At 37.0% G+C, this 25,395-nt stretch overlaps 1 protein-coding gene across 1 annotated transcript; it reads left to right on the top strand.

Annotated features, from left to right (window-relative positions):
• The first annotated feature begins 497 nt into the window (after window positions 1-497).
• Window positions 498-6,063, top strand: LOC143560676 (uncharacterized). Its single transcript, XM_077048926.1, has 11 exons — window positions 498-544; window positions 653-714; window positions 3,505-3,641; window positions 4,254-4,312; window positions 4,408-4,431; window positions 4,540-4,622; window positions 4,702-4,766; window positions 4,952-5,001; window positions 5,413-5,514; window positions 5,582-5,641; window positions 5,725-6,063. Exons 1-11 carry the CDS (start codon window positions 542-544, stop codon window positions 5,833-5,835), a joined length of 756 nt encoding a protein of 251 aa, XP_076905041.1. The 5' UTR covers window positions 498-541; the 3' UTR covers window positions 5,836-6,063.
• Window positions 6,064-25,395: the final 19,332 nt, after the last annotated feature.

Here is a 25,395-nt window from a genome sequence, read left to right as displayed (position 1 = left end):
AAAGTTTGTAGAAAGTTTAGGTTTGATGAATATTGTTATTAGTTTGTAGTTGAAAAAAATTTGTAGTTTTTTGTTAATTGTTAAAGTTTTTTGTTAAATTTCAGTTTATTTAAGTGTTAGTTTATTTTAGCAGTTTGCAGACGTTAAAAACAAACAGCCTTCTTGTTGCAGATTGCAGAGGTTTGGTCAACCTCTTCTGCTACAAATGTTTGCAGATGTGGTCCGGAGACTGCATACATTTTACCTCCAAAAAACAAACAACACCTAAATGTAATTGGCAAGAGTTAGAAAACTTGGAGTCACAGAGGTAGACGTATCTTTTCATTATTTGTTTATTATATACTTATTTCAGTTAACTGTGGTTTTTATTTATATGATCTGTCCAACATGCGATTTAAAATTTGCGTTTTCTGTGTCTATGGTTTCAATTCAAATTTGCATGAACTAAACTAAAGTATTATTATTCAATTAAATTAAATTCATTTGACCAGGGGAGCGAGAGAGACTGCGGTACTCTTCCGCCAACAGATTCACCATCACCATGGTTACTCTCAATTACTCTTACTCGCCGCCGTTAATCTTATATTCATCATTTAGGTTTTAATATTTGTTTATTCTCCTCTCTAATAATTATAATTACTAAACTTTACAGAACAAATTGAGCAGAGTTCACCGTGACAAGGCTCAACGCTTTATCACCATTACCGGCGCAAGGTACTACTACTTTACTACATACATACATACATACATACATACATTTCCTTCAAATTATTTATTTCTACCTTACTGATTTCATTTCTAGGGTTTTCTGTTTGTAGAATGTAAAGCATGCACTGCCATTTTCTATTTATTTACTTACTTAACACCTTTTACTTTTAGGCTGACTTAGAGCATTCACATCCCATCCCCTAAATGTATGTGAGGAGAGTATGTAAATTATAGGGTGATGTTTTGAGTGGTTGTGAGTGTAAATTATAGGGTGGAGAGATAAATGTAATGATTTTTTGTAAATTGGGGAAACTTTTGGGGAACATTGTTTGCCCCTATTTATTTTTTAATATTTGTTGGATTGGCTGTGAGTAGAGGAGAGAGAAAACTGTAATGATAAAGGTATAAAATTATTATTTAACTGAACAGGAGAGAGAAATGTAGTGTTTTTTAGTGTAATTATTGAGATAAGGATGAGGAATGGGATGAGAATGCTCTTAGTTACAAATTTGATACCAATATTTCAGAGACTGCTTCAGCGTGATTGATATTAGAGTATGTGAGCCACACTTTACTTAAAAATCTCCGTGCTCGTCTTCTGATTTGATTAGTTTGCATCTTTGGAGATGAATCAATCAAGTTTCTTAACTTAAGTCAAATGTTAAGTAACTGCTCTCGATTTTAATTGATCAGTGTGTTTCGTTTTTAATTGAGTTCCGAAAGTGACATTATGCTCAAAAGTGGACATTCTTTTGTTGATCTATCATGTTCTAAACTAATGGCTACATTAGAAGAAAGGTCAAGATGCTTGCACACCTCTTCCCTTTGAAAATACTCTTGGAATTTGTAATTCATTTCACGTGATAAGCCTATTTGTCGTTAATAAGTTTGCTTGTAGAAGTCATTTCATATCCCAATGACTTGATCAAAATACATTTCTTGCTAAAGTCGGACACTTTTTTTTTTCTTTTTGTATAAAATGATTCATGTAACTTATTTCAAGCATTTTGATGCTGTTAGTATTCTTGCGAAAGTTGTATGCTTGCTAAACATTAAATATTAGAGTTAATTGCCATTTTAGTACCCGTGGTTTGTTTAATTACGCAACTTTGGTACCAATTTTGAATTTATTGCAAATGACTACTTCACTTTTCTAAAACTTGTCATTTTAGTAATTTTTTCTAACCTCGTCTAACTATGTCCGTTAAGTCAGGGATAATTTGTTAATTTTATTATTTAATTTATTTTTGCTTTTCTTTTAACAGTCAACCCCTTTTAACTCCTTCAAAACCTGATCAAGTCCCATTTTGATCATATACTTTTTTCAATCCCTATACTCAAATGTATAGATAGGATGTTATTTTTAAAACATAAAAAGAATAAAAAATAACATGCCATCTTCAACCCTCTTCGTCACCACCATGAACCGTCGGCCACCTCCACCATAGTCTCCGGCAATATAATCCAATCTCTCCAGGCACATCCACATCAATCTTCGACGAGTGGGGAGGATTACAAGTTTACAACCATCTTTCTCTTTGTTTGCCACCACCACCACCACCACAACAGTTGTAGGTTTTCCGGCAAGAAAAACAACAGTTGTTGATTTCTACACCTTATCTCGTTTCTGGAACTAGATTAGAGTTTTTAATGAGCATACGTGGTTGTCGGCTAGATCTGGTGGAGAGAGAGAGAGAGATCGCTGTGGAGGTCAGAGACGGTGGCTACCGACAATGGTGTTTAGCTACGATGGTTACGAGTAGTTGATGATGACATCATAGCATGAGCTTCAATGGTAGTTTAGGGGGTGTTTGGGTTTCCTTATTTTTACCTCCTTATAACTTATTAACTTTTGCAAGTTGAAATAATGTTTGGCTAATATAACATATTCACCATTTTAAAGAAGAAAAGAGGAGTTTTCATATGTTAGAATATTGTAACTTATGAAAAACTCCTTATATAAGGTATAAGGAGGTACAAATAAGGAATCCCAAACACCCCCCTTAAGCTCAATCTGGATAAGAAAAAAAAGGGGATTTTGGGTTTTGAAAGAATTAGGGGGAAGACATTTAAAAGAGAAGGAAAAAAAATAAAATAACAAAGTTACTATATTACTCCTGGCTAGCGGATAAAGTTAGAAGGGGCTAGAAAAAAGTACTAAAATGACAAGTTTTTGAAAAGTGAAGTAGCCATTTGCAATAAATTCAAAATCGGTATCAAAGTTGCGTAATTAGACAAACCACAGGTACCAAAATGGCACTTAACTCTAAATATTAATTTTCCCTAAAAGTTGTTTTGTCCCTTCTGATTAGTTGTATACCTATATGTGAATGTTTGTGGACCATATGTAAAGCATGTCGTTAATGTTGAACATTACGCGTTTACCATTATTGAAGACAACACCAGAGCAAACTAAGTTGCAAATCATTACAAAGTCATACCAAACTTTGTTAGATCATATAATGGTAACAATGCATTTTTTCATGGTTACATAACGATGATATATACAAGATACGAGTCAAAATGAATCTGTATTAATAATAATTTCCATAGTTTAAAATAATATAATAATCATAATTGTATCTTTGTTGTATCAGTATTCAAAAGCTTTGTGAGGACAGGTTAGCAAAACATTTTCTTTTACGCGCAGTGTGCAATACTCCTTTCTTTTACGCTAGTTAGGACTTTCATTTAGTTAGTGAAGACCTTTTACAGTAGCATGCCTTTGAATAGCAGTGATATTATTTGTGCAAATTATGTAATTTTAATAGCTTGTTTCTCTTTCTATTATTGCAGTGAGAAAGTTACTCTTCAGGTTTTGAAGGCCAGTGATTGGCATCTTGAAGGAGCATTTGATGTATACTATAGTCAACCTCAAGTCCAGTCACCCACAGATTCAAAACATCCAGAAAAACTATACAATAGATACAAAGGCATGTTTTACCAATTAAAACCTCTTATTGACTTTTTGCCCTTAAAATTTGCTTCTTGATATGATCCAAGAGATTAGGCCTGTAATTGAATCGAACGAGCACGAATATAGAATGTATGCTTATTTAACTTCAACTGAACAAACGATCGAACACGAACAGTTAAACGGACGAGTTTTTTTTGTCCGTTCTTGTTTATTAAGAAAATGAGCGGTGTTCATGTTCATTTATGTTCGTTTGTTAATAGTATAAATGAACTGTCATGAACATAAATCGAACGAACATAATTGAGCGCACAGCATTGAAAAGTAAACACGAGCCTAAATATGTTGACCTAAAGATTTGTTAAAACTGGACTAAATTGTAATGAGCCTACTAAGAAATTTAATTGAATATGTAAACGTACGAACTCAAACATTAGATAAATGAAGGTAAACGGACTTATACGAACATTCACGAAGATAAATGAACGAATGAGAAATGTGTTTATGTTCGTTCATTTAACTAACATGTTCGCTCGCTTATTAATTAAACGAACTTCCGGCCGGACAGTTCACAATGGGTTCACTGAACGTTAAGACGACTTGATTTAAATTTCTTTATCTTGTCTTTTAGATCCTTATGCTGATATGATTATGGCTGATGGTATTAGCACCCTATGCAATGACCTAATGGTAAATCCGGCATACATTTTATCTATATTCACATTAAAAATCCTGGTCTTAACAAGACATTATTTAGTTAACATTACTTGTTTGTCATATTGCAGGTAGACCCTCAAGATGTTGTCATGGTATGTACTATGGCAGCATGAATACTAATTTCAATGAAATTTCTATAACTTTCTCATGTTGTGACACATTTTAAAATTAATTGGCATAATATTTGATTGTTACTTCAGTTGGTTATCTCATGGTACATGAAAGCCGCTACCATGTGCGAATTCTCCAAGCAGGAATTTATTGGTGGCTTGCAATCTCTCGGGTATATATAGTTGTAACAGCATCTTTTATTTCTGCATCTCATAAAGTTACCTTATACTGTTTTATAATTTGTGTGACAGGATAGATTCATTGGATAGGTTTCGTGAGCGATTACCATACATACGTTCTGAGCTAAGTGATAATCGTATGTATCATATCATAACTCTTTCATTAGTCAAAAAACAAATTTGACTAATTCTTGTTCTCTAAAAGTATCTGTTTGCTGCATATTTTAGTCTGAATGATACCATGGATTGATTTAAGTGTTTAAATTATGAGCACTTTATGCTCTCTTGCTAATTTGTAAATGTGATTTTCTATTTTGTGCAGAAAAGTTCAAGGAGATTTATATATTTGCATTTGACTGGGCAAAGGAAAAGGTACGGATGTAGCGTATTCACATCGTTTTGGGCTCAAGCTAAACTAAAACCAAAATTTTGGTTTTTCAGTTGTATGAAACTGATTGGTTTTCTGATTTACTTATGGGTTCGGTTTGGTTATGAGTCGGCTTTCGGTTTTGCATTTGGGCTTGAAATGTTCGGGCCCGAAAAGATTGTTCTAAAACAATGAGTTTGGGCCCAATACTTTTGTCCAAATGTTTTTGTTAACAACTTGTACTTTATGAATGAATTTTGGCCTAAAACTTTTGGCCCGGGATAATGAGTTTGGGCCATAAATCAATAACAAACGTTCAAACAAGCTCAGCGCGGTTCAGATGTGACAATAATGGCTGTTTTTAGCCTTTTTAGGTGCTTTAATGTACAAGTGCTCATTTAAGTACATGATTTCAGGGTCAAAAGTCTTTAGCATTGGATACAGCTATAGGGATGTGGCAGTTGTTGTTTGCCGAAAAGAAGTGGCCATTGATTGATCACTGGTGCCAGTTTGTACAGGTATCGTATTTTACAATGTCAGATTCATTATTGTAGACATTTAATATAACATATTTGTTAATTTCAGACAAAGCATAACAAGGCCATTTCTCGGGATACTTGGTCTCAGCTACTTGAGTTTGCAACTGTAAGATACACATACACTATCTCAAATTATGTTTCTTGGGTACTTATTTTTCAGTAAAATACACATAATGTTGTACCTTGTAGGGCGTGAATCCAGGGCTTTCAAATTATGACGCTGAAGGTGCGTGGCCGTATCTGATTGATGAGTTTGTGGAGTATTTGACCGAGAACAATATAATTCAAAGGGTAGGGTGAAGTTGTAATTGTCGGGTGATGTCACGTTTGTTCTCATTCATATTGAAAATTTAGAGTGATTGGAGTACTTTGTAGGGTGAATTTTGATTAGACTTTTTACACATGAAAAGATGCATTGATGAGTATATTATATGTTTGTGTGAGATACATATGAAAAAGAGAGTACACGGCGATTAATAATGCTACATCGTAGGAAACTAAGAAATATGGCATTTGATGGATGATTTCTAAACCGGCGTTCTGTTGTGTCATATGTGTATATTATTATTACTCGCACCATGAGCCTGAAGCCACTGATTCAGGCTAGCCACCTTGTGTAGCTTCGTATTTTCCATATCTTCTGATGTGTTTATATCTGTTTCTTCATGGTTATCTTTCTTACATGCAAAATCTTTCATGTCTGGAATTGGTACATCATCGGTGCTATTGATCCTTTGAAGCGACTCGTCATGTTTATCCATCGTTTTGAAACTTGCACGGGTTTCCTTGGTGTTGGCATGAATGAGTTTTTGTGCAGTTGTGCCATCAGTTGCATGTTTGGTGTTGGAGAGCGAGTCAAAGTGATGATTTGGATGGATCATCTGCTTGTTAGATTAATGATTGCCAGATGAGTATACACATCCCATTTTACTGGTCTAAGAAGAAAAAACTAAAGGGGAAATAATATATGAACAAAAGGAGTCTTATGTGTTTTCTGACTTTTCAACATCCCACTCACCAACCCTTTGTCTTTTCCACATGGCCATATTTATAGATAATCAGTTAATCACATTGTTTGCCGTTTGTCCACAATAAGCAAACCACAGGTCACATAAAATAAGACACTAATTTTTTAAACTTCAAAAATCTTCTTCTCAATAAAGACTCAAAATTGTACATCTATTTTAACGGGTCATGCATAGTAATGTTGTAACTTCTAAATCAGTCCGTCAACATAGTTTTAAAAAAATGATTATTACAATTCAAAAATATCAGTGACACAACTTATTGCCTGTTTGTCTTATGTTTCGATGTAATAACTTCTTTTTTAAAACATAATAAAATTTCATCTTTATCTTTGCTACATTATCAATTATACTATATAGATAAAACTCAAGATGTCAGTGCCACTGAAACCTTTATGTATTCTTTCATTAGTTTCTTTCTGCTTTTATATAAATCATTGTGATCTCCAAGCAATAGTTAATATGTGGTGTGTTGGTTCTTCCAATTTTAGATTAGTTTGGACGAAATTTCAACCCAAGTTTGAGCCTCTATGAGGCGGATACTTTTGTTATGTTTTATATTTGATTATTTTATGTGTTTTTTTGTTTAAATATTTTAAGTTGATGAATTTGTTATTTGGTTATTTGAGTTTATTTCTGAAACCATAACGAATATATCTGATACCCCGCCACAATGTCCGAGTTTTAACACCACCATGGTTTTATCCATCAAATAAACATCGTTTTAAATATTTTTTTTGGTATTATAAGTTATACGAGAGCTACCACAATTATGAGAATCTACTAACTTACTATTTGGTTTAGTGCGAGTACCGTAATGAACTAACCAAATTCTTGTCATTCTGATCATAAGTTGTACATTCGTCGTTAGCGTTTTCGCTATTTAGAGATGTATCTGATTCATTTAGTCTCGGTGTCGTAAAAAACTTAAATCGAAACTAACCAAGTTTGCGTCGATTCTCCACGGCGGGCATTACCTAGTTTAGATCATTACAGTTGGTGAACTAATCGTCCAAATCTCATCTCATCTATAGCTGAATCTCATAGGATATATACAACAATTAAATAACATGAAGAATTATATGTATATTTAGTACTTACGAGGATTTAGATTGCGTAACTTACATAACACTTGAAACTCTGTCGTTCGTTGTTGGCTGCTGAATTAAATTCACCTCGCGATTGCTACAATGTTGCATGTATAACCGCTCCACAATTCCGTCTCTCCGATGCTTAAACTCTTTGACGGAATCCATTGAAGCGATCTCGTCACATGAACAAAACTCTCTACCCTAGGTCTTATTATGGGCGCCGGGTTTAAAATATAAGATGACATTAAAACATGACACACAAATAATATTCTAAAAAGTATCTCTCATGTTTTTTATGACACTAAAATGATATATATAATAGACTGCGCTATGTATAGAAGTCATTGAGCATATATTGTATTTATTATAGTTGATATCGTTACCATTATAGTTGATATCGTTACCATTATTAGTCATACATTGTAATTGTATATATTGAATGATGAATGAGAAGGAGGGCAATGATCCTATTGTGATAACTTACAATATATATAACACAAAAACGCATGCTATCCTTGTTTGAGATTTTATAAATGATGACATGTGAAAGATATTATTTGGCTTAATGATCTCCATTCCATTGATTTACAATCTATAAATACAAAGAGTATCCCAGTATTTAGGGATAGATTACAACTTTAAATATAGAGATAAACCTCAATATACATCTAATATAATTAAAATATAAATAGATATCTATTATATCCCCGCAGTCGAAGAGACCGAATGCTGAGACTGGACCTAAAGTCTTCAAACAGTATCTTTGGGAGACCCTTCGTAAAAATATCTGCTATCTGAAAACGGGTAGGAACGTGAACCATGCGAACGTGACCGCGACGAACGTGTTCGCACGAAGTGGATTTCCAACTCAATATGCTTGGTTCTTTGGTGTTGCACAAGATTACATGATAAATAGATTGCACTGATGTTGTCACAATAAACCAAGGTGGCCGTGGATATCGGACGTTTCAATTCTAGTAGTAAGTTACGTAACCAACAAATTTCTGCCACCACATTCGCAATGCCTCTGTATTTAGCGTCCGCACTAGATCGAGAGACTGTCTGTAACACCCTTGGCAAACACAATATCGTCCCACTCTTAGGCTATCCCACATCGGCCGTGGACAAGAGAGATCCATGGTTCATAAGTAATGTCCTGTCTCTTAACATCACCAACGCGTTTTGGGCAACCAAAAACAAATCCGTGAGCTCTTCGTGGGCAGAGCGGACAATATTGGTGGTGCGAGGGGCGGGGTGTTACAGGTGGTATCAGAGCCACTCTTGTGCCGTTCGGGATGATGGGACATGCCTCATCGAGGACGATGAGTCCAAAGGGGGGTTGTTTGTAACACCCTTGGCAAACACAACATCGTCCCACTCTTAGGCTATCCCACATCGGCCGTGGACATGAGAGATCATTGTTTCATAAGTAATGTCCTGTCTCTTAACATCACCAACGTGTTTTGGGCAACCAAAAACAAATCCATGAGCTCTTCGTGGGCAGAGCGGACACTATTGGTGGTGCGAGGGGCGGGGTGTTACAGGAACTGTAACAACTCGGGTTTCAAACTTAAAATTTATATACGTTATCCGACCCGCTATATATTTGGGAAATTTTATCAATGAAATTATCACGTTTATTGAGTAATCTAATTATTATAATATTATTGTTTATTTAATTATTTAAAACATATATGTAACTTTATTGTTTTGACAAAAATAACGAACCCGGTTTTAACCACTCGTTGTTATATTATGAATTCACCATCTAGAGATCATATTTTATCAATTAAACTCACACATACCGTCTAAGCAAGCCAGCGACCTTAACCCTTATGATTAATTTCGTTTTTATAAGATGCAGTGCCTATTCTAAATTCCTCTAGGTCGTGGCCTATCTGGTTGCCATCCACCATCGATTTGAACTCAAACTGGTAATTATTTTATGATTATTTGTCGTTTTTCTATGCTTAACGTTAACCCTAACGTGTATTAACCTAACTGTTAATGGATTAATCGATTTGGGATTTTAGGGCTTATACCAATTTGGGGTTAAACTAGTTACTAGTTTTAAATTATTATTTTCATTTGTTTACCATCTGACACTACAGATCAACTGGTTGTGGTTTACGTGTTTAATTATTGAGCCGGCCAGGGGCGCAGGTTTGAGCCCCCTTGACGCGGCTTTTGTATATGTTTTTAATTTATAGTTTATTAAATTAAAAGAATTAACTTATAATTAATATTAATATCTAATTGAAATCATTTTATCAAAACCGTGACCATTAAGTTTACGTTTCTTGTAAAACCTCGTTAAAAGCTTTCGATGTTTATATATATATATATATATGTATAAACTTTATTCTTTTTATTTTTTACCCGACACTTTAATTCACGCTTTCTCATCGTTCAACGTTTTTATAAACTTTAATCTTCATCATATATGTAAACAAAAAATATAACAAACGTATTAGATATATTTATTTATCGTTAAATTACGTTAACGATTCAAAATGCATTTTTGCTCAAGTATTATTATTATAAGAATATCTCAAATTATATTTAATTTAATTATTTTATTTAATTTGTATATTTAATCATTTATCTACTTAGATTTTATTATTTCAAGCATATCTTGTATTAATTAAATTATTTAAAGTATTTAATCATATATTATATCATGAGTAATTATTGGGGAATTTATAATTAATAAGGCTATTAATAACAATGATCGTAGAGATTAATCGATCAATCATTAACATTTCTAATCCCAAATATAACTTAATCACATCAAAATCTTAATTCCTTAAATCATGTTATATCTCTTATAATTAATTTAATATTATATTATTTAACTAGGAATCATTGACGGTATATTCCGAAGGTATCATCTCTCGCACATCATCACTTGTTTCTTTCGTTCATCCGATCAGGTGAGTAATCACTCCCCTATTTTACTTGTTTTCAAATGTTTTTGGGACACTTGCGTACCATTTATTAGATTATATATATTATTATTTCTCAAACGCAAACTGTGATCTTTGTGCTGTGTATCAATTGAATGATAGTCTGTTACTTGCTACTTGCTTACTTGAATCGCATTCGGAGAGGTCCAACATAATCTCATTATAGCATGATCATACGACCGTCGTAGTGGCCGGAGCCCGATCGCATTGGCAATGGTTTCACCAACACCTCATTTTTTGGTAACCAATGCCCATTCGCATGGCAACGGTTTAGCCCTTTCTTTATGGTTGATTCTTTATGGCTATGGTTTAATTGTTTGTACTCACAGATAACAGTTTTGCCTATTTTTATTCACTTTTATGCAAGATCAGGACTAGAGGGGTGTGAAGAGTAGGGGGATCTCTTGTGCAAAGCAAAGACAGGTACGTGCTAGCAAAGAAGGGAAGTGGCAAGGGATTGAAAAGAAGAAGAAAGAAGAGAAAGTTAGTACAAAGAGTCTTCCCCTGCCTAATTGATCTAATGATAAAAAAGTAGGCTAAGTAAAATAGAAAGTGTGTGTAAACAATAAGTAATGACTTGCTTTGTGAGAGCTCAGTTTCTAAGACGAAGGCTAAGAATTCTCTACTAGAGGGATTGAAAAGATCGAGGGTAATTTTGAGTCTTGATGGACCTTTCTTATTATAGGCCAAAATCATTATATATTATTACCATTTTTGTTTGTGTCAAAACTGGTGATCTACTTACCCAACATGTGTTGTTGACAAACATATATTTTGTACGCATTTGCAGGTTATAGATTTGGATTGCTTATCGAACTGAAGCTCACATAGAGATGACTTTAGGATAAAACATATACAAGAATAGTTGGTTTTGTATTTGTAATTTTCTTTATTTTTGTTGTATATGAATGTTGTTTGATAATAAATAATTTAATTGGATATTGTCGCTTTATAATTTCATGATAGTAACCTTGTGAACTGTGGCAATCAGTCCACGCCCCGACATTTCCGTCGTAGGTTAGGGTGTGACACCGTCGATTGTCGTTTAGTCGAACAAGATAGCAGATTATCTCCAAAGTAAACACAATAACCTGAGGTTGACTGACGAGTGTCCGGACAACCCTCCCAGTCTGCATCGGTATATGCTCGTAAAGAAGGAGCATGCGACGGGACAAGGGTAATGTCGTAATCCAGAGTGCCTCGAAGATAGTGGATGACACGGAGCAAAGCGTTCCAATGAGAGAGTTTAGGAGCATGCATATGAATGCACAATTTTTGGACCGCGTACGATATGTCCGGTCTTGTGAACATAAGATACTGAAGAGCTCCAACTAAACTCTGGTAAAGTGTCGGATCCGTAAAATCCTCTCCGTCTTTGGCACTGAGCTTCGGCTTCGTGTCGACCGGTGTCGGAACCGATTTACACGCAGTCATGCCCGCCCGGTTCAATATATCTCCCATATAATTTTGTTGAGACAAAAATAACTGATTTCCGGCGCGGTTGACCAAAATACCCAAGAAATAGCTTAGTTGCCCCAGGTCTTCCATGGCAAACTCAGCCGCTAGCTTGGCCATGATGTCGAGGCGAAGTGCAACCGATGATGTGGTGAGTATGATGTCATCAACGTAGATGAGAAGGTATGCCGTGTCGTTACCATGGTGATATACAAACAGTTAATTATCACATCGACTTTGAACAAATCCCATGGTAGAAACGAAGTCTGCGAAGCGTTGGTACCATGCTCGAGGCGCTTATTTTAGACCATATAACAATTTCTTGAGGCGGCAAACGTGGTCCGGATAATCGTGATTACGGAACCCAATAGGCTGATACATGTAAACTGTCTCATTCAAATTCCCATGTAGAAAGGCATTGGTCACGTCAAGCTGATGAATGGACCAAGACTGAGATAATGCTAAAGATAAAACTGTGCGTATAGTAGCCAATTTTACAACCGGACTAAAAGTCTCTCCACAATCGACCCCCAACTGTTGGTTTCTACCATCACATACCAGTCTTGTCTTGTACCTTTCTAGTGAACCATCCGACCTGAATTTGTGGTGAAACAACCACATGCTACGTATAATATTCATATCCGGTCGACGCAGAACTAATTCCCACGTCATGTTCTTAATAAGAGCATTAAATTCAACATTCATTGCTTGGTGCCATTCCGGTGTGTTCAAGGCAACGTTAGGGTTGCGGGGAATAGGAACAGGCGAAGAGGTATTGAGGTTGAAAATTTGACGTGGTTCGATAATACCATCCATTGATCGCGTTCGTATGATACGATTGGATTGTGTTGTGTCGGTGGGAATCGGATTAGGTTGAGGTTGGGTCTGGATGGTTGATGTTGGCTGGGTAGGTGATGTTTGATGTCTGAATTGGTTTAGATGGGCTTGGTTTAGATGGGCTGGTTGAGTGGCGCTTGGTTTGGGCCGGCGAGAATAGGTTATAGTGGGTTGGGTGGGCTGGAGTGGGCTGCCCGTAAGGGGATTGAGGTTGGGGAATGTTGGAGGTGGGTGATGTTTAGTGAGTAGTAGGGGTGGGGTTTTGATCAACGTGGGACCATAGGGAGGGGTGGAGATTCTCGGTTAAAAATTGATAATGTTGACGGGATGGTTGATTTATGGATTTAAAAGGGAAAATGGTTTCGTCAAATTGAACATAACGACATATGATTATTTATGGATGGATAGGTCGAGGCATTTGTACCCGCGATGTTGGTTGGGGTATCCGATATAGACACAAGGTTTGGAGCGATGTAATTTATGAATGATTGTGTGGGGTAGTAATAGATAGCAAAGGCATCCGAACACGCGAAGGTGTTCATAAGCCGGGGAACGGTGATATAGAAGTTGTGTTGGGGATTTGTATTAATGTGTTTTGGAAGGAAAGATGTTGATGGGGTATGTAGCAACTTCTAGCACATGAAGCCAAAAATTATTAGGTAGGTTAGATTGAGCTAGAAGGGTGCGAATGATATTGTTAATGGAGCGGATTTTGCGTTCCGCTTTTCCATTTCGAGATGAGGTGTATGGGCAAAGAGAATCGAAATATCATCCCGTTTTGTTGATAAAAAGTTTAAAAAGAACTATTGGCGTATTCTTTTCCATTGTCGCATTGAAACTGTTTAATTTTACGTTCAAATTGTGTTTCGATAAGATTATAAAATTGTTTAAAAAAGGTAAAGACTTGAGATTTGTGGCTAAGTGAGTAGGTCCAAAGGAAGTTGGTGAAATCATCGAGAAATAAAATGTAATACCAATGTCCACCGGTGCTAATGATGGGTGATGTCCACAAGTCACTATGTAATATGTCAAATGGTAAAAAGGTAGATTTAACAGAATTAGCAAACGGAAGTTTAATACTTTTACCAACCACGCAACATTGACAAAGTTTAGAACTAGTATTATTACAATGAATAGAGTTAAAAGACCTAAGTGACTTTATTAAATCTGGACTAGGGTGACCCAAGCGTTGGTGCCACACATCTTGAGAGATAGCTGCAAATGAAGAGGGAGAACGGATTTTGGATAGATCTGCGGCGTCAACGGGTAGAGATCCCCGGAGCTATTGTTGCGGAGGATACGCGCCTTGGTCTTGAGATCCTTCACAAGAAAACCATAAGGGTCAAATTTAATCGAAACTTGATTGTCTGTTGTTAAGCGACGAACCGACAATAGGTTTTTAATTATTTGAGGTGCAAGTAAAACGTTATTCAGTTTTAGAGGTGGGAAGGGTGGTTTTAAAGTTTGGTTACCTTGATCGTTCATGGGAATGGTATTACCGTCGCCTACAATTATGTTTCGTGAACTACCATTATTAAAAAATGACAAGAAATTCCCTGGATTGTTTGTCATATGGTTGGACTCTCCCGTGTCCATAAACCAGGGTTGTTTCGATGGGTAAAGAGACATAGTATGGAGTGCCTGATCTATGTCGGTTGGCGTGTAACCCATAGCATACGCTTGCGGTGGCCGAGGACCCAAAATACCCTAACCCGAGTTCGATGCTGGTGGTTTGTTGTTTGTTGGGTAGGGGCACGGTGGGGACGATGCCCACTGTTGCCAAGGGGTGTGAATCGGGTTAGCTCCTGACCAATATCCAAGGAACGGGGGCCCACGGGGTATAGTTTGGTTGTTGAAACGAGCCACATCCCCTTCCCTTAAAACCTCCGCCGCGTCTTCTGGTCCTGCGCGGCCTCGGCCTCGACTGTTGTTTTTGTCCACATATTGGTCTTAACGATTTCCGGAAGGACCATCTGCATGTTGAGGGTCTGGTTTGCTAGTGGCCGCCAAGGCATGGCTAGCGGCCGTAGCTGACTGCAGAGACTGAGCAGCTTTATCGGTTTCCTCGCGGCATAGGGTGGACCAGACTGAATTAAACTCCGGTAAGGGGTCAGTGTTTCTGATGATGGCTGCAATGGTGCTATATTGTTCGGTCAAACCTTCGAGCAGTTTGAGAACGATTTGGGTTTGAGAAAGTGGCACGTCAACGTTGGACAATTGATCAGCAAAGATTTTAACCTCATGACAATAAGCAACCATATCCTTAAACGAGTCAAGTCGAGTGTTGGTGAGTTTCGTCTGAAGATGGATGGCACGTGAGCTCTTGTTGTCTTGAAAAAGGTTTTCGAAAGCACTCCACGCGTCATAGGCGGTGGTATGTTTCTTCATGATGGTTTGTAGGAGGTCGATCGAAATTGTGCTGTATATCCATTGTAGGACGATGGCATCTAGTCGCTTCCACTGGTCGGGTGTCGGATCGGTACTGGTGGCTGCTTTGTCTTTGTCACCGGTTGAAAGTAGGTCCGACGACTCGTGCTTTCAAGTGATCATCAACCATGTAGGCAGTGTAGTGGATACGGAATAACTCCGACCACGTATTGTATTGGGCACTTTCATTGTCTAGGGTTATTGGAATGAAGAGTTTGATGTTCGAGACGGTAACAGCGGGATGGATTTTACCGTCCATGAGATTTGGCAGAAAAGGGAAGATTATGATCGAATGGGAGAGGTGTAAGGCCCCTTTACCGGTACCCTACATTGGACGTTGGATTTACTCATAAACGCAGTTCTAAATATCAGAGTTAATTAAAACTTTCACGGAATAATATAAAACTTCAACCATTCGTTACAAATATCCATAATTTGTCTTTTAAAACATAACATAGATTATAACATTCAAAACATCATGACAATCTTCGGATGCCAGCCTCTTCAATCATGCCATGTGTCCATCTCAAACCAGTTGTCTCAATCTGTTAACCTGCGTGCATACTAAAAGTCAGCTACGCTGAGTGAGTTCTAGTTAATCACGTAACTTACTTTACATACACATATACGTTCTCGAAGGTACACTTTACATACACAACCTGTTCATCATTCATCCATACATATTCATAGCTAACCTTACATTATAAAGGGCATTTCACCCTACATACCTCGGATATTATTAGGGTTCGATACCCTCCATCCTCGGATATTATTAGGGTCTGGTACCCTCCATCCTCGGATATTATTAGGGTTCGGTACCCTCCATCCTCGGATAGTATAAGGGTCCGACCACCCTTTCTTCCAAACCTCCATACCATACTCCTCTATATACATAGTTGTAAGTTTCATACATACATACATCATTAATTCTTCATCTACAACATATATATCATCAAACCATTACCTGGAAGTACATGCAATATCCGAAGATCGTTCACGTACCGACAAGAAATCATTCATACATTTCACATAATACATATGCGGCATACACCTATCACTTAGGATAAGTTTATTAACTAATCACGTCGAGTATGCACACAGCCCTGAAAACATAACAAGGAATGGGGCTAGAAACTCACCTGAATGCAGTTACGTTCCCCGTTAATAGTTATTCCCTTATGTAGCTGTGCACGACTAACTGTATAACAATTACACGTATCAATTAACTATCACTACCCATATCGTGTTTCTATTCAAGTTATAACCCTCAACGAATGGGGGTCTGGGGGCAGCGCCCCTGGCAACGGGGTCTAGGGGCGGCAACCCCTAGCAGGGTCCAAGGGGCAGAGCCTCTGGCTGGGGTCGAGCTGCCAGGCCAGCTTCGAGGGCTTCTTTGTAATTAATTCATTCCTTTCTAAGTCCAGGGACTGCTATGTCATTTCATTAAACTTCTAGTTCGTTACTTGGTTCTTTTACGAATTGGTTTGTCATAACGAACTGGTCCTTGTAACGAATTAAACCATCTAACGAACTGGTCCTCTGACAAATCAGTCCATATAACGAACCAGTCCATATAACGAATCAGTCTATGTAACGAATTGGACCTTCTAATTCGTTATCTCTGTTAACGAATGGTCATAGCGCATCGGGGTAATTCGTTATCTTTTCCATAGCGAACTGGGACACGAACTAAGGCTAGTTCGTTAAGCTTCCATTAACAAATCGCTTGATGAATCACCCCTAGTTCATTAACTCCATGTTAACGAATTAGGGTTAGGTCAGAGAATGTCAGAAACATTCTCTGACATTCCCTTTTCCTCGTACACCTTTCCGGCGCCGTCATTGTCGGAAAAACGGGCGGTGGCCGGAAAACGGGTTTTCGCACCGTTTTTCACCATTTTTCATCCTGATTGATCCAGATCTGAGCTAGGGTGACCTCTAAGCTTATATTTTGATCGGTTTATACCCGATTCCATCCGGATCTCGTGACTTTAACGATTTAAGGTGTCGACTCGTCGTTTCGTAACTAAATCTAGCGGGTTTGGATCCATACAACATCATACTATCATTACCTCGGGTCGGGATCGGTTTTTCCTTCTTTGTTCGGCTAGAGAAGGAGAGAAACTAGAGAGAGATCTTAAGTGTGTGTTTTGGATGGTGTATGGAATATGTGTAAATGAGGAATTAAGTGGTGATTATGGTTTATATATTTTCGGGTCGTGGGCTTTAGCCCATGGTATTTTCTCCTTTCCTTTTAACCCAAGTCAATAACTATTATCCATTTAACCCAACACAAGCCCGACTCATAATAACTCATAATTTATTTAATTAATAAAACGAGAAAACGGGATGTTACAAGAGGGAGGATGTCGATGGATCTGCTAGGGTTAGAAGAGAGAAACAAAATAGGCTCGATACCATGAAAGATATTATTTGGCTTAATGATCTCCATTCCATTGATTTACAATTTATAAATACAAAGAGTATCCCAGTATTTTAGGGACAGATTACAACTTTAAATTTAGAGATAAACCTCAATATACATCTAAATCGATATCTATTAACATGTCATAAAATCAGTGTAACCGGTTTCTAAAACATTGATGATCACGTGTACAACACAATGTTTGGTACAAAGATATTTTAAGTCGTTATTTCTATTTTTGGTTAAAAAATAAATATGGTGATGCCACTGAGCGTACAATCCTGTGTCGGTTACAGTGACGTGTCCTTTAGAATTATGATTAAGATGCCATCAGTCCATTTGTTTGTTTGTTTATTTGGTGGGTGATACATACATACATAGGATGTTGGTTGGAAATACGCAAGCAGGAAGATGCAAATATGAGGGTAATATATTAGAATTCACAGTCCAACGCTATGATCTATCTCCAAACGGCTTTCGTTCGAATAACTTTAATTTGCTTCATGCATTATAATAGCTGTTGATTTATAACATACAATTAGATTTTTTTTATAGAAGTAAGGTTGTTTTTAGGTCTCCAATCACATGCATGGGGAGCTTGGTTTTTATTTATATCACAAATTAATGAGGTTCTAGCTTGGCGATTCATATGTTTGTGTAGGCGTCTTGTAAGTAGGGGTGTGTAGCATACGGGTTAGACCCACGATAAACTCCTTTAATGCACATATAGTGTTATAATGATTCAAATATGACGATAAACTAACTCCAACTCTAAGATGCTAACTAATGTTGCCTGCTGCATTTTTATAAACCCGCCAACCCGTTCCCGCAAAACCAGTTTAAATAACGGGACCGACCCGCTTATATAAGGTCTTCTTTCGGGTATAAAAAATCATCCAAAACGGTTCCGTTCCGGACCCATTGCACACCCCTAGTTGTAAGAAGCGTATTATGTTGATCAGTTCTTCCGCCAACCCGTTCCCGCAAAACCGGTTTAAATAACGGGACCGGCCCGCTTATAGAAGGTCTGCTTCCGGGTATGAAAAATCATCCAAAACGGTTTCGTTCCGGACCCGTTGCACACCCTAGTTGTAAGAAGCATATTATGTTGATCAGTTCTTCATGTAAGTAATATAAAACATGAATAAAAATAAACGTATGAACCTGTTACAGCATGGAGAGTAGTAACCGCAACAGAGTATGATGTAGTCGAAATGTTTGTCATCTTAATCGAGTTCCCCTTTAGGATGTATAGTTAAAGATGGTGTTAGGGTTCTTGAGAAGAACCCGGTTTTAGGAGAGAGGAGACACACAAAATTGTTATATGTGTGTGATTAGGTTATGATGTTAATTTTATCTATCTTTATATACATCCAAGGGAAAACCCTTTATTAGTTAATTAAAGGTAATATGGCTCATCAACAATTACCAAACTAATATATATAATAAGATATAATTAATATTTTGATCTAATATAATATAAATGATAATGATGACCATATTAATAAATATATAATATACATTTATTCTTACATTCTCCCACTTGGCAGAGTAATCATTTATTATGAGTATTAGATAAGCCTGATCAGGAGTTAACACTCATTTTAACTTTAAACTTAAATTGGAGCAGAGAAATACAGTCACTGAATTGAACATCAGCTCAAGACCCCCATTAATCATACTGCAGTCCTTATTTAAAACCTAAGTAGTTATGATCAGAATTTCCAAATAAGCCCTTCAGAACGTTTGATTTTTATATTAATTCGTCTATATATCACTATGCATGCAGAACATATTAAGAGACGTACACAATCAAAACTGATGAGGAAATTTAATAGTTAATTATTCATAGTATGATATGCAGTTGCACATAGTCATCAATAACCCGTCATTATTATAAGCGCTTTCATAATATCTATGGGTGAGACTTTTAGTTATCGGATTCTTAAGCATATCATGAATGTATTCGATACGAAAATTTAGATTCTGTTGGATCCCGGTGTATCAATCCAATAACAATAATAGATCTTGGATATGTGTTAAACTAATTAATACCTTAAGATAGATCTAGCTCATAATTACGTATGATTAAGTGTTATATATGTATATGTATTATCAGTATATGTATATCAGTAGTTTGTATAATATTCAGATGAAGATCGAGAGAGAATTTGGACAGGGTTTTGTTAATTAATTATCCCAAAACCTTTTATTAAACGTGAACAGTGTTCACTATATATAGAAGATAGTTCTGGTTCGCTAACATTCCCTAGCGAACCAGACACTACTGCGTTACATACATTATAACTCAATTAGCTTAACGAATCACCCCCTGATTCGTTAACATCCCCTAACGAATCAGGAGGGAATAAACTTAAGTCTTAGTTCGCTACACAACCTTGGCGAACTAGACATTACATTTAGAGAACTAGAGAATAACTTAATTATTTATTAGATTAAACATAAAACAAATATGTTAACAATAATTACAGACTCAAGACGCAAAACTGTGCACTAACAGACACCCCCTCGTCTTGAACTCTTTGTCTTTAAGTTACTTGAAACGCTTGGACTGCCAGTCTCTACAACTATGAATTCCATTTTCATAACAAACACGCACAACACGTTGGAATTGCATAGCCAGGTCGTAGTCTTCATTGCGTTCAATCAGAATCTGATTCTTGTGTAGCACGTCATTGTCGGTCTCTGATAAATTAACCAACCACATAGGGTCGATGATCTTGATAAGCTCAGTCTTCAGTCCTTTACCGCGCACAATGACGGCCTCACCAGTACGATTATCATAGTACCAGCGGTCAAACGAGAGATGCATATGTTGGGGCATCGTCTTCACAGGTGCCCACTTCATCGTCTTTGGCGGCTTTACCTTAAGAACAAGTTTCCTCCAGCAAGTCCTTGGATCAATCTCGTCAATACGTTTACGTCTCGGGACCTGGGGCTTGAAGAACTTGAAACCATGATTGACCTTGAACAGTAAGTGTTGATGAAACCACTCAGCTGTCCGGTAACCACCACGATTGATAAGTGGACGTCTCACGAGGGTACGAACATCCCAACGCGGTAATGTAAGAACATCCATTATCGTTTCGTAGTACTGGATCCCCTTCTCCCATTTAATTATACATACTTTAAGCTCAGAATCATAAAGCCATGAGACAATATCACCATGTACCTTGGATACGGTCTTGAATGAGGTCACTTGGTTTGCTTTGACCCAAGCCGCAGCTACATCTTTTCGTTCTTGATCAACATATCTATACGCCTTGATAATCTTACCCGCTGCTTTGTAGCTGAACCACTTAGCAATATCAGCATCAGATATGACTTCAAGTGATTTGTATACTGCATCAACTGCCTGTTTACCCTTAGAAGCCTTCACCAGATCATCCTCTGCAACTTTGAACGTTTGATCATCGAATGCTGGAGCACCTTGATCAACGTTTGTGTGTTGAAACAAGTCTGGATACTCCTCAGCAGTTACATCTTCCATCTCAACATCCTCGTCTTCATAGATAAAATCCTTATTCAATTGAATAGACGGATCATCTTCTATACCTTCCTCATTCACCACCTCGACATCAGGCTCAGCCTCTAACACGGTCAACTGTTCGTCATTTAACCCAAGCAGTATGGAAATCTACTCTCGTGTCAGAGACTTATCAACAAACTCACCAACCTCTATCTCATCCTTGTTCACCACACTTCTAACCACCACCGAACCATCCAAAAATATCACAGTATTGGCTGCAATCATCTCAATTGGCTTAACAGCCGTTGAATCCTTATACACCACTTACCCAAATCACCGCCACTTGTACCAGTACCGGAGGATGAGCCGTGTGTTTGTTTAGGCTCACCTCCTGCACCAGACTCGTCAGCATCTTGATCATCATTTTAAGTTTCTTTAAGGCGTCTTCTTTGCAAGTCAACTGCAAGATTAACTCCTCTTGTTCCTTCATTTTCACCCCTGAGACTCAACAATCGCACGCAACGCTTTAGTCTCTTTTTGGCAAAAAGAAATATAACTCATCATCCGTCTTTGATTATCCATAAGACGTTCTTGATTCTGATGATCAGCAGACATCTGGTTCTCATAAAGATGAAGAAGATTCAGCAACATATCAGTCTGACGGTTTGGTGGCAAGTTGTACAGGGATGGATGAACAGGTTGAATCGGTCCTTGAGGCCGAGTGATTCTCATGAAAGAGACATCACTGGGAGGAGGAGGAGGAGGCATCATGGATGGTGTTGGAGAGACAGTAGACAATGTAGCAGGAGGCCTTGATATTTCAGATAACACCATTTGTGGAATTAAACCAAGCCTTTCATGAGACACCAACGTCGTTGTCAATGTAAGCATCGGAGTGCTAGTAGTAGGTGGCACTACCGAGCGTTGAGGCATTGATTGACGAGGTGATGGCACACCAATAATTACCCCAGCCCCAGCTGACACACGTTGTTTCTTAGACGGCTCTCCAGTTGCCACCGCTTTCCCTTTTCTCTTTTGTTCTTGTTGAGCTGCAATGGTGGCAGCTAATGCAACTGCATCTTGTTGCTCTTGAAAAGCAGCATCACCAGCTCCACCATCACCATCATTTCCATCATCATTCCCATCATCATCGTTCCCACCTTCTCCCCCTTCACGCTCGGAATCCGAGTCGTCATGGATCCAGCGTTCATTAGGAGGACATACATAATTAGGGTTAATAATATGACCAATCATACGTTTATCCCGAGGCCTCTCCTTACGGTAAACTTTCATTCGATGTACAGTGTCGGCCTTCATGTGTTCCAAAGGAAGCACATCATCCCTCAAAGCTTGATTAATTACCAAGTTTGAAATAAAATATTGAATTATCAATTGTAGAAATCGGGGATACATTAAAAACTTCTTCGACTGAGTCGTTTGTTGAACTGGATCTTTCAGATGATCGAAGACTATCTCAGAATAGTTAAATGGTTTGTTGAGGATAAGTGCAACAAAAGCCGATTGTATACCGCTTCTGCATTGGTCAAAACCCCCACGACGACCACTCATACAATGAATCAAAACATGAAGTAGATACTTGTATGCTGGGCATAATCCATTTCTGTTCAACATTGATTCATCAATACCTCCACCGTAACGTAAACGAGTAAACAAACCCTTGATCAGTTGCTTGTCAAATTCACTTGGATTGTTACCATTGTCACCAAAACGAAGCACACGGCGAACCACTCTCACATCAATTGTAATTACAGTTCGATTAATCGTGGCTCGAATGTGATTCTCTCCCTCAACATACGCAGCAGTATTCCAAAACTGCCTGATAATGCTCAGATAAACTTTAGGTCGAGCAGTGATTGCATAATGTATTACTGAGCGTCTTAAGAATGCCAGCATGTCTCCAAACTCAACAACATCAGCAACATCCTGATCAACATAAGCACAAATGTTGTGTTTTGTGTCATATGGTAATAAAATAACATCTTCCTGCTGTATTTGAGGTGGTTGCTCTTGTGGTGGTTGTTCTTGTTGCCCTTGATCAGCAACCGGTGGATCTTGTTTTACTTGATCAGCCATTTGTACTGAATAGAATTTAGAATGGTATGAGTAATATGAAGAAATAATTCAATATGTCGTGTGTAATTAATTTATTTACACGTTTAGACGATTGAAATAATTTATTTAATTCAAAAGTTAATTTAAATTTAATTAAAAAATAAATGTCATTCGTGTGATTATCACTATGATTCGTTACCATTCAATAACGAATCAAGTGATTCGCTATCATGTAAATAGATTAACGAATTAGACTTAGCGAATTACTATTTAAAAGGACGAACTAGAATCTAGTTCGTTATAATTTTGACTCCACATCTGATTCGTTAGATACCTTTATTCGCTAATCTAATTCGTTTGAACCTTTAACGAATTGGACACTAAGAAGTTCTAATTAGCTAAAGTTAACGAATGGTCAATAAGTAGACTTGATCTTTGACTCACACCGTCAAAGTCAAAATAAATATGAACATCGAAAGTCAACAACACGAACCCAGCTTCAATTAATCCATAACCATCGTTGGATAACCGAAACATCATATGTAGTGATCTCGGAAATATATTACGAAACCCATGATGTTGAGATTGAGGCTTAACATTAGTAAATAAGTTAGGTTAACCGTAATGGTAACAAAGTATAAAACTCGGAAGCAATAATCATTCAATCAACCCGGCAAACGATAATCAATCATCGATTAAAGTCTACCAAGGGTATCGGAATCGCATTCCGATCACAAATGACTATACATCAACTATATAAACACCGTGTATCATAAATAAATCAAGGTTTTGAACTCGGAAAACCCTTAGAACACAAAAGTCCACAATTAGTCTATTAATACACCGTCATTTTTAACGAAAATCACATCACTGTGGTCGTCTATACCTTAGTAACACAATGATAGTCTTGAAAAGTCGAAATTCGAATGTCGAAATTCAGAGAAAAATTTTGAAAAATGTGACTTCAGGTGTAAGAAAGATGATGAATAGTGAAGGACTGTTCGTGTTTCTGTCTTATATAACCTAACATGCCCCCCAAGGTACTCTCTGTACGAATCAAGCGATTCGTTTGAATTTTAAATAACGAATTAGGCAATTCGTTATTCCAATTCGTTACATCAGAATAGCGAACAAGACATGAATCGTGTCTTGATTCGTTAAATATTTATAACGAAATAGAAGTGATTCGTTACAGAGTGCGGAAGCGAATAAGGTGAGCGAACTAGAAATTTGTTCGCTAAAGAATCACCTAGTTCGTTATCCATACTTAACGAATTAACAATTTTATTTAATTTTAACTTAAATAATTAAATGAAATAAATAAAGAATTAATTAAATAATAATCAATAAATAAATTTTTTAACATAAATCAATTACCGAGGACCTTTTATCCCGATAATTGAATACTTTAAATACGTTTCACTTTTACGAAACATAAATTAAATATCAATAAATAATATGTAAAGAAAGAAAGATAATATATATATATATTTTAAAATGAAAGAATGTATATACAAGGAAGTATCCGAACATTAAAAATAGACAATCTTTTTGTGTTTTTCTATGTTTTTCAAAAGCAATACATATTTTTTGTATTTTTGTTGAGTTTGAGCAGATAATCATATTGACCAAAATGCCCTTCCATCACAGTTTTATATTTCAGCGATATTATGACTGGCGTTAAGTTGGTCATTGATATTGTTGTCCACTTAAATCTTATAACAAGCCTTCGAGCATTTTTGTGATATGATTTATGGTTCAATTAGCGCACAGAATATCAGAAACTATCAGCCCCTAATCTCGGTTCAAGCTTAATTTGATTTTTTTCAAATCACCCAAACTTGACTTAAACCATTATAGTGTTGATCAAAACCTTTGAATACCAATTGAGAAATTTTGAGCAATGCATTAAGTTTCCTTTACTGTGAGTGAGTATGCACGAGTCCATTTGTCGGCTTACATACATTGTGTCCCCTGGGGTCCGTTTCTTAATGGTATTGAGATGCACGCAAGGGAGGAACAATTGTATGACTAACAGCGGATTTTGATCAAGACAGTAATTTGGATTGTA

This window comes from Bidens hawaiensis, unplaced genomic scaffold (genome assembly GCF_021521415.1).
Source record: "Bidens hawaiensis isolate Kalapana, Puna unplaced genomic scaffold, B.hawaiensis_p1.1 tig00020424_1, whole genome shotgun sequence".
Taxonomy (NCBI): domain Eukaryota; kingdom Viridiplantae; phylum Streptophyta; class Magnoliopsida; order Asterales; family Asteraceae; genus Bidens; species Bidens hawaiensis.
This window is presented reverse-complemented; position numbering and strand designations above follow the sequence as displayed.